The sequence below is a fragment of the Alligator mississippiensis genome, chromosome 1 (genome assembly GCF_030867095.1).
Source record: "Alligator mississippiensis isolate rAllMis1 chromosome 1, rAllMis1, whole genome shotgun sequence".
NCBI lineage: Eukaryota > Metazoa > Chordata > Crocodylia > Alligatoridae > Alligator > Alligator mississippiensis.
Window position 1 is genome coordinate 297,432,129 of NC_081824.1, and position 13,892 is coordinate 297,446,020.

Here is a 13,892-nt window from a genome sequence, read left to right on the forward strand (position 1 = left end):
TAGCACTGGTAGGAGCAATCTTACAGACAGCAGGCAATTATTTTAATAATAACTTTCTGAACTGAAATCCCAAAGGTTAATCTGGCACACTGAACAAATTATAATATTGTGATACTGTTTATTAAGTGAATATGTACAAAGATAATGTTCAGATTTCAAGAAATGTCTGTAAGTTATAAACATGGCAACAAATAACTAAAGGCACTAACAACAACAATATCTGTCTTTCCACTGGAAGAGAACAGCTTCAGCTTTATTACTTCTGCAATGGAAAGGGTTACGATATTTATTGTTGATAATTATTCCAGCTTTCCAAAGGATTGCCAGGCTGCCAAACATAAATCAAGTGGCGTGTTAATTCACATGAAAGCTATTCACTAAAACTGCAGCCCCAGCAACACTCATCTTGGACATGGTTGCAGTCATTAATAGAAAACATTTACATCAGCATATGCATGTTATTTGTTATGAGTCCAAGCCCATTAGCTCACCAAACAGAGGCAGGGTTTCTAAGTAAAGATTTTCCAAACACTGCTAAATATATATAGAATTAGTAACAGAAACAAACTTGATTGCATATGGCACACAATGTAGTGAAATCAGTGTGTTTCACTTTGAAAACTGTTAAGGAAAGCAAATCATCTTAAAAAAATTAGTAAAAAGCTACTCACCAGTAAAGCTAGATAGAAAATAGATAGTATATAGTCTGACTGTTTTAGGAAACAATCCTGTAGTGTGCTCTGCTGAAAAGACCTACAGTTCTAAAGTTATAACTCAAAGCTCACTCATGGCCATGTTTATAACAGAGAAGAGGAGATGTCATTTTAACACTAATGATACACTTGAATTTAATCTGGAACTGAATGTAAATGTGTTCAATTTGACAAGCTTGATGGATGTGGGAACAGAGACAATAGAAAATGGGTTGATCCAAGAGTATAACTATTCAGAAATTATAGACCTAGTAGTGTTGGCAAAATGGTTGGCAACAAAGATGCTTCCCATATAGACACAGATTACTGTATCATCTAACTACAGTCAACATAAGACTAAATGAACACAATAGATGACTGACTAAAAGTGAGTCTAAGGTAAAATGTAACTAGATACCAGATTTTTTTTGTCCTTCAATATGTGGACGCAAGTGTGTTATACAATTTTACAAAGATCACTTGCAATAAAATAGTTCTCTAATTTCTCAGACTAGTTTCTGTTGGGTAAAATTTAGGATATATTATATATTATGCTCTGGCTGACAATGGGTATTTTGCATGAACTGATGATTCTCATGACACAGCATGCTGCCATGTTATCAATTGCTAAACAAGGGTATAAAAAGCTCTAGAAGAGTTAGAAAACATTCCCAATTACTTTAAAAGTTACTCAAAATATTACTATACTAGCCAGTTTTCATTTGTAAAACTCAAGAAAGTTTACAAAAATGGATTTCTATGCTTGTCACAATTTCACAGGAAGGAGTAAAGTCCAACATTCATCAGGCAACCACAATTCCCACTGAGTTCAACACACCTGAATATTAGGTCAGCTGTGAAAACTCAACACTGCTAACTCCAATTTGTGTGCCCTACCTAACACACCTGGCTGTCTTCTCTTTTCAGATGGGTCAGGTGGCTTAGTGCCATAAGAATAATATCTGAAACATCTAGATTCCTTGAAATCACCTGTTCTAGCACAGGGATTTTCCATCTTCCTAGAAAGAAATTCAATTTCTTGCATTGAATTCTTATGTACTAAAGATCCCATAGTATTTTTGGTACATGTAGAATTTGTGGCTTTTCTCAGGTATCCTTGGCCAAAACTTTCCCTTCCCTTCTGTAAACTGACTGACTCACTTTTGCCCACAACAGATGCAATGCAGGGGTGCTGCATATGCACATAATTTTCTATATCAGTTCATCAGTAAAAGTTCTATCAGTTCCTGTATCCTTCCCTAGAGGCTGGACATCCACAAGTCAGTATGCGGGCCCGGATGGAATGCACCCAAGAGTGCTAAAAGAGTTGACTGATATCATAGCATGGCCAATGGCAAGGATATTTAAGAACTTGTGACTCATGGGAGAGGTTCCTGAAAATTGGAAGAGGGCCAACATGCTGCCTATCTTCAAAAAGGGAATGAAGGAAGACCCAGGGAACTACAGGCCAATCAGTTTGACCTCAATCCCTGAAAAGATCTTGGAAAAAATTGTTAAAGAGTCCATCAACAACAGGCTAACAGAAGGCATTATTCTGAGAGATAGCCAACATGGCTTCATTACAGGTAGGTCATGCCTGACTAACCTCATTTCCTTCTATGACCAGGCTGGTGTCATTTACTTGGATATCAAAAAAGCCTTTGACTTGGTCTCCCATGATGTTCTTATGGTAAAATTGTGGAGCTGTGGCCTTGGCAACCTTACAGTGCCCAAAGAGTGATTGTCAATGGAATTGAGTCAACATGGTGCATGGTGACCAGTGGCATCCCCCAGGTTTCAGTTCTCGGACCAGTACTCTTTAATACATTCACATATTATCTGGATTTGGGTGTCAGAAGTGGGCTGGCTAAGTTTGCAGAAGACACCACATTATGAGGGAGTGTGGTCACTCTAGAGGATAGGCTGGGGATTCAGGCCAACCTGAACAGGCTTGCAAGGTGGGCACATCAAAACCTGATGACATACAACATAGAGAAATGCAAAGTGCTCCACCTTGGGAGAAAGAACCCACATCATACCTATAGGTTGGGCAGTGCTACACTCACTAGCACCATGACCGAAAGAGACTTGGTGGGGTCACGATTGACCACAAAGTGAATATAAGCCATGAATGCAATGCTGCAGCTGGCAAAGCAAATAAAATCCTGTTTTGCATCTACCAATGCATCTCAAGCAAGACCCAAGATGTTATCCTCCCACTTTACTCAGGCTTGGTGAGGCCACAGCTGGAGTACTGCATCCAATTTTGGGTTCCACACTTTAAAAAGGATGTGGAGAAGCTTGAGAGAGTCCAGAGGAGAGCCATGCACATGATCAGAGGTAAAGAGAGCAGGCTTTAGAAGGAGAGGCATAGGACTCTTCAGCCTGGAGAAGCGTAGGCTCAGGGGAGACTTGGTGGCAGCCTATAAATACATAAACAGTGTGCATAAGAATCTAGGAGAATATCTGTTCACCAGGGCACCCCAAGGGAAGGCAAGGTCAAAGGGTCACAAACTGCTGGAAGACTGTTTTAGACCGGACATGAGAAAAATCTTCTTTACCATCTGAGTCTCCAGAGTCTGGAATAGACTCCCCCCAGAAGTGGTGCAAGCACCTACGTTCAAGAAGTGTTTGGATGATTATCTTGCTGGGGTCATCTGACACCAGCTGACTTCCTGCCCTTTGGGCAGGGAGCTGGACCTGATGATCTCACGAGACCCCCTTCCAGCCCTAGTATCTATGAAATCTATGGGCATGATATTTAAAATGATGTTGAGGGGACAGGGGGAAGGGAGGGAAGAATAAACTGTATCTAATTAAGTGTGTATTCAATGTTGCATACAAGGTGAAAAAATTGGAACCCCGTCACAAGAGTCTCAAGGCATCATATGTGATTAATCACTGTCAGAAAAGGAACAGTAATTTTATAAAGTGGTTTTGGATTCTTCATCATCAACTATGCAGGTATAAGTCACTCTCATTTTCCATTTATTACTATTATTATAGAATTTAGAGCCAGGTGGAAAGCTGAGGATGCTGGATTCTACTGTTTAGCTATTGAACTATTACATTTTAAGCAGTGATATAAAAGCTTCCAGACACTATTTCACAAATACTGTAAGCTTTAATTCTTATCGGGCAGGACTGTGTCTACATAGGAAAATGGAAACTTCACTCTGTAAAAATTAACTGCATACAGTGCCAGTTGGTGACAGTTCTGCTGGTGGTTTTGAAGGTTTAGACTTCTGACTGGAGTTACTAAATTGCCACTGAAAATTCAAAATGATGCTACAGGTAAGACAAAATGACTCAGATGTTTACAGTTATTCAACAGATTTTTGTGTGTGATTTTTTTCTGTTCTTTTCTAGACAAGCCAGAAGACTCTTTTCCTCCTAGGTATGAAATGGGAAGTAATCAGCAGATAACTAGAGAGGAAATGCCTTTTCAACAACAATGGTTTATTTTGCAATTATATTTTCAAAGTAATGGTTTTTTCAACATTACTAACTTATTTCTGAAAGATTAAAACAATTTTAAAAACCCTATTCCTTTTTGATCCAGACTTCTGCATATAATTTCATACTGTAAAGTTGCTTCCATGTTCTATTTTCTTCAAGGCATACACTTGGACCTTGTTGAGAAGCTCTGGTTGGTAACTACACCAAGGTCAGTAGGCTGAGGGGCTAAAGTAGAGTCAAAGAAGCAATTTGCCTAGTGCTTTTCTCTGTAATGATGGGAATTCACCTCTTCAGCCCAACCATCACTTCACAAATGCATTAAAAAACAGAGGTGTAGGTTAAAAAACAGAATGAGACCAAGATGGAATGATTCCCTTCTGAATATTACCCCTGGACCAGAAACTCTGTATCATGAGTTTGTCAATGTGAACATTTTAAATTGCTTGATCAGTGAGTTCCTTTAAGGCTAGCTCATTTAATACAACCCATACATCTGTGATAAGGAATGAGTTGTTGAATTGTTTAGTTCAACAGCAGTAAGCTGACAGGCTCAAATTATTTAATGGTTGAATTCAGAAGAGCCTAAAAGGATATTTTCCTTCAATGTTATGACTGCCAGTTACAGGCTCTAAAAAAAGAGAAAACAAAAGATGATAGAAATCAAAACAGATAGGGAAAGATAAGCTATAGCGCTACAATGACATTTTAAGCCTGGCAAATGCCTTTATTTCCTCTGCTTGCTAGAAACAGTCCAGTAAATCAGAGATAGGTCAGGTAGTGGTCTAACACCACATTGTTCACTAATGTCATCTTTGCTGACAACAATTAACTTTATTCTCGAGGATTAAAAATAAATTTTTACATGCCATCATTTTTTTTAGAAGCCCAGGTATACCTTTTGACCAAACATACTCATCACATGCTTGGTAACATGTTGCAAATATGCAGGAGTTCAGACTAGATGCTCATGATAGTCCCTGGGCACTTCTAACCCAGGGATAATTCTCTTAAACTGTTTCTGACCCAACTATGGTTTAATAGACCCTTAACACAGAGAATGATTCTGAAGGCTCATAACATGAGCTTCTCTGCAAAGCCACTAGAATGAGTAAAAAAGAAAACCTAGGAGACTGTCCCAGAACCCAATTTTCATTTTTAGATGGAGCATTTGTACTTTACATTTAGGTCATACTGTCAAAATTATGGCAGAAATTTAATCAGCCAAAGCAACCATTGATGTTTTAATGAATGAGATCATTAAATGCTGTACTTTACCAGAGATGAACAGTTATTAAATTTGGTCATTGGACCTATGGGGTCAATTTAGCTGGTTTAGTGAAATCATTTGCTATGCAGTTGTAGAAAAGAGATGTGCTTCTGCAAAATAAGACAATGTATAGTGGTTCATGTTGATCAAGTCTAATGAGAGCATTAAATATGAAGTGAGATTTTCAAGAACTGCTTTCAAAGCTGGAGTATAAATACCAACAAGGAAAATAAATGATGTATGCAGCACTGGCAATGACCATTTGTCTTTTTTCCCCCTTATATTTCAATCACAGAGTGCATTTACTGCATATTTTTCCCCTCCAAAACATCAGGGAACAGACATGCATGCTCTTCCTTTATGGACTATTCAAGGCTCTGGACTCCTCATTGGGTGCCTAACTATCTGATAATCGAAGATATACTTGGCAAGCACAAAATGAAAACACACTTATGCTAAATGCATTAAGGGGGGGGGGGGGGTTATTAGGTATTTAAAGACCTTATCTTCATTGAAACTCATGACATGTTCACTCAAAGGAATTTTAAAATCATGATTTATGCATCCAAGACTTACTCTGAAACCTCTGTTCTAGTAATATTTGAGAACCTGAGAATTCATAATACATTTATGAACTTTTTGTCCACAAGTTAAAACACTTCTCAGTACTCTTTATTTCACAATTATTTTATTATGCGTTGTATAGGACTTCATCATGATAATCTTTATATGGATTTTTAAATAGCTTACAAAAGAGAGAAAATCCTTAATTCAATTCTATAGAAAGGATATAATCTATGGAAGAAGCTGCTGAAATAATTCAGACTGGCCTGGGGGTATGATTAGGTTGTGGCAGGCACCTTGGGGAAGTCCTTTAGGTTACAAGACTGACTGATGCCTGCACTGGCCAAGGCCAGAAGCCAGGAGGTGCTCCTGCACACCTCCCAGCATGCTGGGCATTGCTGAGGGTGGCCAAACCCACCTGAGCCCAGGCCATCCCTGAATGGTTGCAGACCATGTGCCCCCAACCCCGTAGTGTCATCAGCCACAGACCCTCCACACTGAGCCTTAGGCTTCCAGAGTTGGTCCTGGTATGCCTGGCAACTTTGCTGGTGACTGCATGGGAGAAGCTGCAGCTGCTGGAGGGGAGGGGAAAGGAGCTGTAGCTGCCAGGCCACATAGCCCTGGCTGGGCCAGCAGGCAGCCCAGAGATGGCAGAAGGGAGCTAAAAGAGTCCTCAAGGGAAGTGACTGTATTGGCTCCCCAGCCCCCCTTCCCCCGCTCTGGACTGCTGGGAGCTGAGGCTGGGCAGAGGAGCTATGTGGATGGCTCTGTGACAGCCCAGGACTGGGGCCAGCTAGACACTGGGCTGGAGCAGCAGAGTGTGAGCATTGTTCCAGTGAGCTGCCCTGCAGGGGGTGGGGGTTCATGTGGTGTTGGAGGGCTCAAAGCATTTTGGGATTCTGAGGAGCTGAGGTAACATGAGATGGGATGGGATCTGGGACACAAGTTCGATAGACCAATTTAACCTAAATCAGTTAAGGTTGATACACTGATGCTAGGGTTGCAGTTAAGACTATATCCATCCAGGTTTATCTTAAACTAGGTTTGGCCATTTTGAAAGTGGTATATGTGCACTGAACTTCTGTTGTGTTACAGGTTAGAACTGGTTTCTGATCACTTACACCAGTTTACGTGTAATGTCTGTCTTTCTTAGTGCCTATACTGGGGAAATCGTTCCCAGGCTGGAATGTTGTTTTCTTTTGTTTTGGTTTTGTTTTAAAGTCCTCTTTATGCCATTTTTGTTCTTTATTACAGCATTAAAGGGTTGCAACAATAGTGAACACCTTACCTAAGATACAGAAAAAATGAAGAGACGTACTTCTCTGCCCCATCATTTTCAAGGTTTGCAAAATGAAGGAGTCTAAAGATGACTTGCATAAAATACCCTGATAACTCGATACCCCGCAAAATTCAAATGCAAAAAAACTTCATGTTTAAACATTACAAATGATATAATCTGAAATAAAATTATGAGAATTATCTTCAATTGTAAACTGACAGATTTTTAGGGGATGGTGTAGCCCCTCCAAAAGTTCATACATGCACTAATGCCTAAATTTTAGCAGGCAATAAGCAGCTCCTAGTCTGCTTTCAGTCAGGACAGAAAAAAATAAAACTTCCTGACTGCTTACAAACATAGGGGAAAAAACCCAGTGCTTTACTTTAAACTCCCACTCCAAGCTCAACACATGCTCAGAAGAAGCAGTGTGCTAGCTGCACCCCAATTTCCCAACGTCTATATAGATTGGGTGCTTTAGTGGGTCTTTTTTGGCACTTTTATTTAATAGCTGATTGAATTAGCTATTAGATAAAAGTGTCAGAAAGTCCCACTGAAGCACTGGATCTATACAGATGCTGTGGAGGTGGATTGAAGTAATGCGCTGCTGCTTCCAGTAAAATGTGTTTGTTTTTTTTCCCACATCTGTCAGCAGCCCTTGAGATTAAGTATCGGCAGAAAACTCCTTTTCAATTTAACTTTAAAAAGTATTGCATTTAAAAGCTATTTGTAAATTTATCCATGTACTGTTAAATAGTAGAGACTCCCATATATTTTCAAAATAATATCTTTGCTATAAAAAAAAATAATTCATGGGTTAAAATGAACAATAAGTGTAAAAAGACTAGGGGAAAACATGTATAATAATAATAGGCTTCTTCTGTCTGTCTGCAGCACTCTGACTGGTTGTCTTGGTGGCCAAACACAATGCTTACTGACACAACCAATCAGGGTGCTCCGGACAGACAGATGCAGGCTCCACCAAAGGAACAAAAAAAGCAGTGAGGGGCCCGAGTGGGTCGGAGCTGCCAGCAGACCCTGAGCTGCAGGAGACCCCAGTGCTTCCCTTTGTGGTGGCAGTGCCCCCCAGGACCACTCAGGCAGGGTGGCAAAGGGTGGGTGCTACCTGGGGGGGTGCGGCCACCATGGAGGGAAGCACCGGGGTCCCCCAAACCTCAAGGTCCACTGGCAGCTTGCTCCCCAGCCATGGGAGACACAGGCAGGCTTTGGGGGGAAAAAAAAAAAGATCAGGCCCCTCGCTGCTTTTTTTTTTTCCCTCAGCGGAGCCTGCCCACGCAAGCTGCCACCAGGTTATGCAGCCTCTGAGCTGCGGGGGAGCCTGGTGCTTCCCTCTGTGGTAGCTGTGCCCCCCAGGGCTACCAGGCAGGGTGCTAGCTGTATGGTGCAACCCCAGCTCGCAGGCAGCACCCACCATGTCCAGTGGCGTATGGGGTGCTGGAACCCCAGGCGTGCTCGGGGAAGCTTGGCCTTGGTGGACTTCCAGCATGCTGTGCACTGTCCTTCCTGCCTTCCCACCACCTGGGACCACCTGGCAATTGGCTGGCTGCCCTGGGAAGGTAGCAGGAGGGCAGCCTGGATGGTACCTTTCAAGAGTGAGAAGTTTTGATTCTGTTACAGTATTTGGTCAAAGGATAACTAAAAACCTTGTATTTAAATAAATACTTTTGCAATAAAAATGTAATCACAAATGTTTTGTAGGTTTCAGCTAGTTTAATCCTAGTCCCCTTTGATTTCTGACAACAGCACACAACTGCTGTCCACTCTTGTATCCAGAATCATGCTCTTTGCATAAAAGAGATCTCTAAGAATCCATCTCCTGCCGTTTGGAACACATGGCTCAGAAGCTGTTGCATAATACAGATTAGAAAATAGAAGTATGAAAGTACCATTTGTTTCCCTTTATTTATAGGAAAACTGCATATCTTTTTCCTTTAAAAATATTTTCGTTACATGACACACACAAGATGAAGAATGAAATGACAAGGGACTGGGAGGCTCAGAGAACAGATTGTTGGAAATGTAGTCTTTTACTTCAGGGTGTTTAGGTCAAATTGAATCCAGAGTAGTAGTGAGCAGATGTAACCCTGTGATATCTGATTACCTGGCCTCATGTGAAATGAGGTAATAAAAGGATAGGGAGAGGGTCAGTCCAGCCCTTAGTAGAAAATTTAGTCTAATATTAAAAAAAAAAATCATCCTAACAATAAGATGTATTATCTTAGAGGTGGAGTAGGGACCCAAGGGGAACTTAAGTGATTTATCATTCAAACTGAGAGAGGCAGAATAGATTGAGTTGGCTGAAGTAACAGCAGGAACTAAAAGGAAATGAGCAAGTGAACCGAGTGCTATTCGCTTGTGCATGAATGGAAGCACAAGAGAAAAGGTGGTATCAGAAACAGAGGCAGAGGGGAGAGAACAGGCCTGCTGGGATTTTACTGGTCTGGATATGTTATAATGGAGCATGGCTGAGGGGACAGGGAGAAAAGACCAGCTTTCATAGGCCCAATAGATTAGATGCCACCAGAACTCACTGTGACTGACTGCAAGAAAGTCATGCCCATCAGAAGGTGCTGAAGGGATTGGGGAAGCTTGCAAAGAGGGACCATTCTTTGAAAAAGAAGAGGGCTGGGGAATCTGACGTTAGCAACTAAAACCATGATTTGGGGATGACGGGATTGGAAAACAACAAAGTAGAACAGGAAAGGGCTGTTAAATGTGCAAAGATGAATAAAACAGATAATTCAAGAATTATTGGATAACTTGGAGAAATGTAACATAAAACTATAAGGTTCGGAGAAGTAAAAAATGGAAAAAGGGAAGGCAAAGGCAAGTAAGAAAATGCTGTTTATTTTATACAGTAGACAATAAACCTCAAAGCCCACACCTATATATATTACAAACACAATGTAGTCTTTCCATTGCAAAATGGAAATAAGAAAGCTATATAGCCTGCTGTTACTCTAACCAGAGAGCATCCAGTTAGCACATGCTTGAATCCCAAATGAGTTACAGGTATGCTCTTTAAGGCTGAGTGCAAATATTTGGAGAGGTTAAGAGGACATTAGACCATGTTGAAAATGGCTACCTGATCTAAGGTAAGTCAAGATGGGGGGCGCTAGTGGGGAGGGGCTGAGAGGATTGTGGGGGCAAGCAGGCTCAGGGTAGATCAGGGGTTCATCAGGGGAACAGGGGACAAGTGGGATCTGTAGGGGGTTACTGGGGTCCAGGAGGGTCTGACAAGGATCAGGGGAACTCGTGGGATCTGCAGGGGCTATTCTTAGTCCCCTGACCCCACCCCCAGTGAATCTACATCCCTATCCCTCCCACCCTTCCCTCCACCAATACTTACTTCCTTGGCTCTAGCAGTGGCAAACATTAATAAATTTGCTGGTGCCAGGAGCAGCTTGCAAGATGGGGAATTGAGGAGGCTGACTGGTCTGTGGGGAGGGGGAAGAGGGGCAAGGGCCTAAAAAATAGATCAGTGCTAGGGGTCAGGTAGGGAAAGTGAATCTCCAGGGCTTGGGTGAGCAGCTGGGCTTTCCCAGCCTTGGTACGATGCAGGTAACTGTACAGAAGTTCCATGCACCAGCCTAACCTAGATTGAGTATGTCTGATATTATATTGATCCAGGTCTATCTTAGACTGAGTTCTGCCATTTTAGACCAGTCTGTATGTGTGGAACTTCTGTACGGTTATGGGTTTAGATTGATTCCCAATCACTGAAAATGGGGCAATAAGTTCACACCTGGGTGAACTAAATTAGATCAACTGGCCATTTTAACTTGATCTAACTTCCTTCTAAAATTCCTGAATGTCTTGCATATTTAATCCCTGTCCCTCTATTAACGTGATCATCTTCTTGAATAGTAAACTATTCAGGACAAACATATTGGAATTATATAGGACCAAAATTGTAACAATACTATAAACAGACAATGTCCCTGAGACTGTAGCATCAGGAACAATCCTACACAGACCCTTAGGTAATAGCCTGAATATGAATTAACAGGAGGAATTGCTCAAAATTCTTTAGTTACAATTTTTTTTTAAGAAAAGCCTTTTTGTCAAATAGAAATATTTTACAGGTTTTTCATTAAAAACCCCTCTAAAGCCTAAATAGTACAAACATGAAAAAAAATGTTCTTTCAAGCAAAATTTTTCAGTTAAACCAAACTTGTGAGTAGAGGAGTGCAAGATCCATTTGTGGACTTAAAATGGAGCTTGATTAATTTATGTACAGAATTACATGATAGGGTTGCCTTTAACAGAAGAAGCCTGAACTCAATTACCTGAATTTCCTTTCCTGTTTAATTTCCTTGATAAATTTTTTTAAAAAATGGCTTTTGAGAGCTGAAATAGGGGAGGAAGAATACCCATTAGTTGTTTTTTTTTTCCCTAAAGAAAGCGGAAAAATCTTTATAGAAAATATTTTAAAAAATGAAAGAGTTTGTTTTCATTACATTTTTCACAGGGAAAAAATGTTTTCCAGTGCATATCAACTGAAAGGTCTTTCTTCTCTCTCTTTTGTTTTTAAGAGTCTGTATTCTTAATCCATTTCAAGGCTTAAGTTATGAGTATGAGAGTTAAGTGTATATGAGAAGTCATAAGCCGTAATATCTGAATAAAACAAAAGTATTTAGAAAAACCAATGGAAAGAAGATTAAATCTCTCCCCTGCAAAAGACAGTAACAAGAAATCTTGATATACTCTTACTTATTGTCATATTTTGTTATGTAGAAGAGGGAGAATCAGACTAGATTAATCCAATATTGGTTCAAATGCTTTGATCCCAAAGGATGTGAGTCAGTGTTACAAAATATTTTCCACAAATTAAAACCAGTAGCTCCCATTTGTTCCCTAATGCATTCCTTGGATGTTGATTAGGTTCAAGGCTCACTACATTCAGAAAGAAAGAGTCATATTTGTTTCAGTGCCCTCTTGTTCTCTGTTTTCTTTGATGAGAAGAGGGATTACCATATTTTCCACTAGTTTATAGCTCCCATCAAACAGATGTCATTTGGAAATACTGATGAATTCTGTTTAATTGGTGCCTTCCAGACTAATTACATCTGCTTACCTCTCACAATTAATTGGCTTTGGTGCTCCACAGCTGCTGCGTCATTTCTTGCTATACAGGTGTAATTCCCATTATGCAGCAGTGAAAGATTAGAAATCCTTAAGGAGCTGGTGAAGTCAATGTTGTCAATGGTAACTCCAAGACTGTCTGGGATTGGCCTGCCATCCTTCTGCCAGGTTATTGTGATTGGCAAATCCCCTGAGACTACAACACATGGAATGAAGACTCGCTGCCCAATGGAGAATCTTGGAGACTCAAAAGGCTGGATGAAAGGTGGAACTGAAAAGAAAAAAGAAAAAGCATTATTGCAAATATACAGCAGAATTAGGGAAAACTATCATGAACCAGACCTTGGGTATATAATACGCTGTGTATGTAATAGAAGTTGTAGCTATCTAGGACCTTTCAGATAAAGATCTTTATATTCTTCACCGACATGAATTAAACTTCACAGCATTTTTCTGCAATAGGTCCTATTTTCTCTGGCTAACAGTTTAATAAACAGAAGCTACAATCTGTTTAAACATCTAAATTTTGAAGATGCTCAGCACCCACAGTCCCAGTGAAAATCAAAAGAAGCACCTCAAAAAAAATCAGATCCTACGTCCTCATTCGGCATGTTGTTACCTATAGAAATCTTCCTTGACAGTCTAGGAAGTGGTTATCACATTGAAGAAACAGGTTGTAGTGACTTGCTGAAGATCTCACAATAAAGTTGATATAAATCTAGTGTTCTGACCACTCTGACTGTCTTTGTGTTACACAGTTCAGCATAGTTTAATTCTTTATCATTATTATCAGGGTTTCTTTCTTGTGGTTCTTAGTCTTTCCTTAAAAAAATATGTTTGCTTGGGTGTTTTTAAATTATTAAGAAATCTATAATGCACAGGTTTCTTCTTGATATTTATATGTTAACACATGAAAACCTTTACAGGGATATTCTTGCAAAGGATTCTGAACATTTTTAGTTTCTTGTACACTAATTTTCAAATAGTTCTGCCAGGAATGCAACTAGCCCCACTATGTTCAATGGGTCTAATCCAAAGCATAAGGCCCTTAAATACATATTTGCAAAATCAGCACTTTGGGGTAAAAATGGACATCTATACGGAAGGCCAGCATCAATTTCAGCTCCCTGAAGGCCTGCGTAATATTTTTTTCATTTAAATGTCTGTGCAAAAACAAAAAACAAAACAAAACAAAAAGCCTTAAAAAAACCCATGATTGGAACAACCTTCCAGCCTCAAATTCATCCTTTCTTTGGTAAAAATAAAATTCCATTTAAAAGAAAGTTTTCATCAGGTACCTATATTAAAAAAATGGTTAGGTAAATAAAACCAAGGAAGCTGCTGTAACCTGCTTTTACCCAAGACTGCCTAGGAAACTCACACACAAGAATTGGGAGACTGAGATTCAAGTTCCTTCTTCCTCCTGAGGAAATTTGAATCAGCATCTCTCAGGAGAGGGCCCAGATTACTGAAGTATTTTCCGGAGTCAGTTGCTCTCAGTCTCTCCTGTTGATGCTGTTAACACTTT

The 13,892-nt window shown here is 40.1% G+C and overlaps 1 protein-coding gene across 1 annotated transcript in view; it reads right to left on the reverse strand.

The window, feature by feature from the left end:
• Positions 1-13,892, reverse strand: part of DSCAM (DS cell adhesion molecule) — a 717,333-nt gene that overhangs the window by 236,017 nt on the left and 467,424 nt on the right. The window contains exon 9 of the mRNA XM_059720751.1: positions 12,357-12,635. Within this exon, the coding sequence (XP_059576734.1) occupies positions 12,357-12,635 (279 nt within the window). The remainder of the gene's footprint in view (positions 1-12,356; positions 12,636-13,892) is intronic.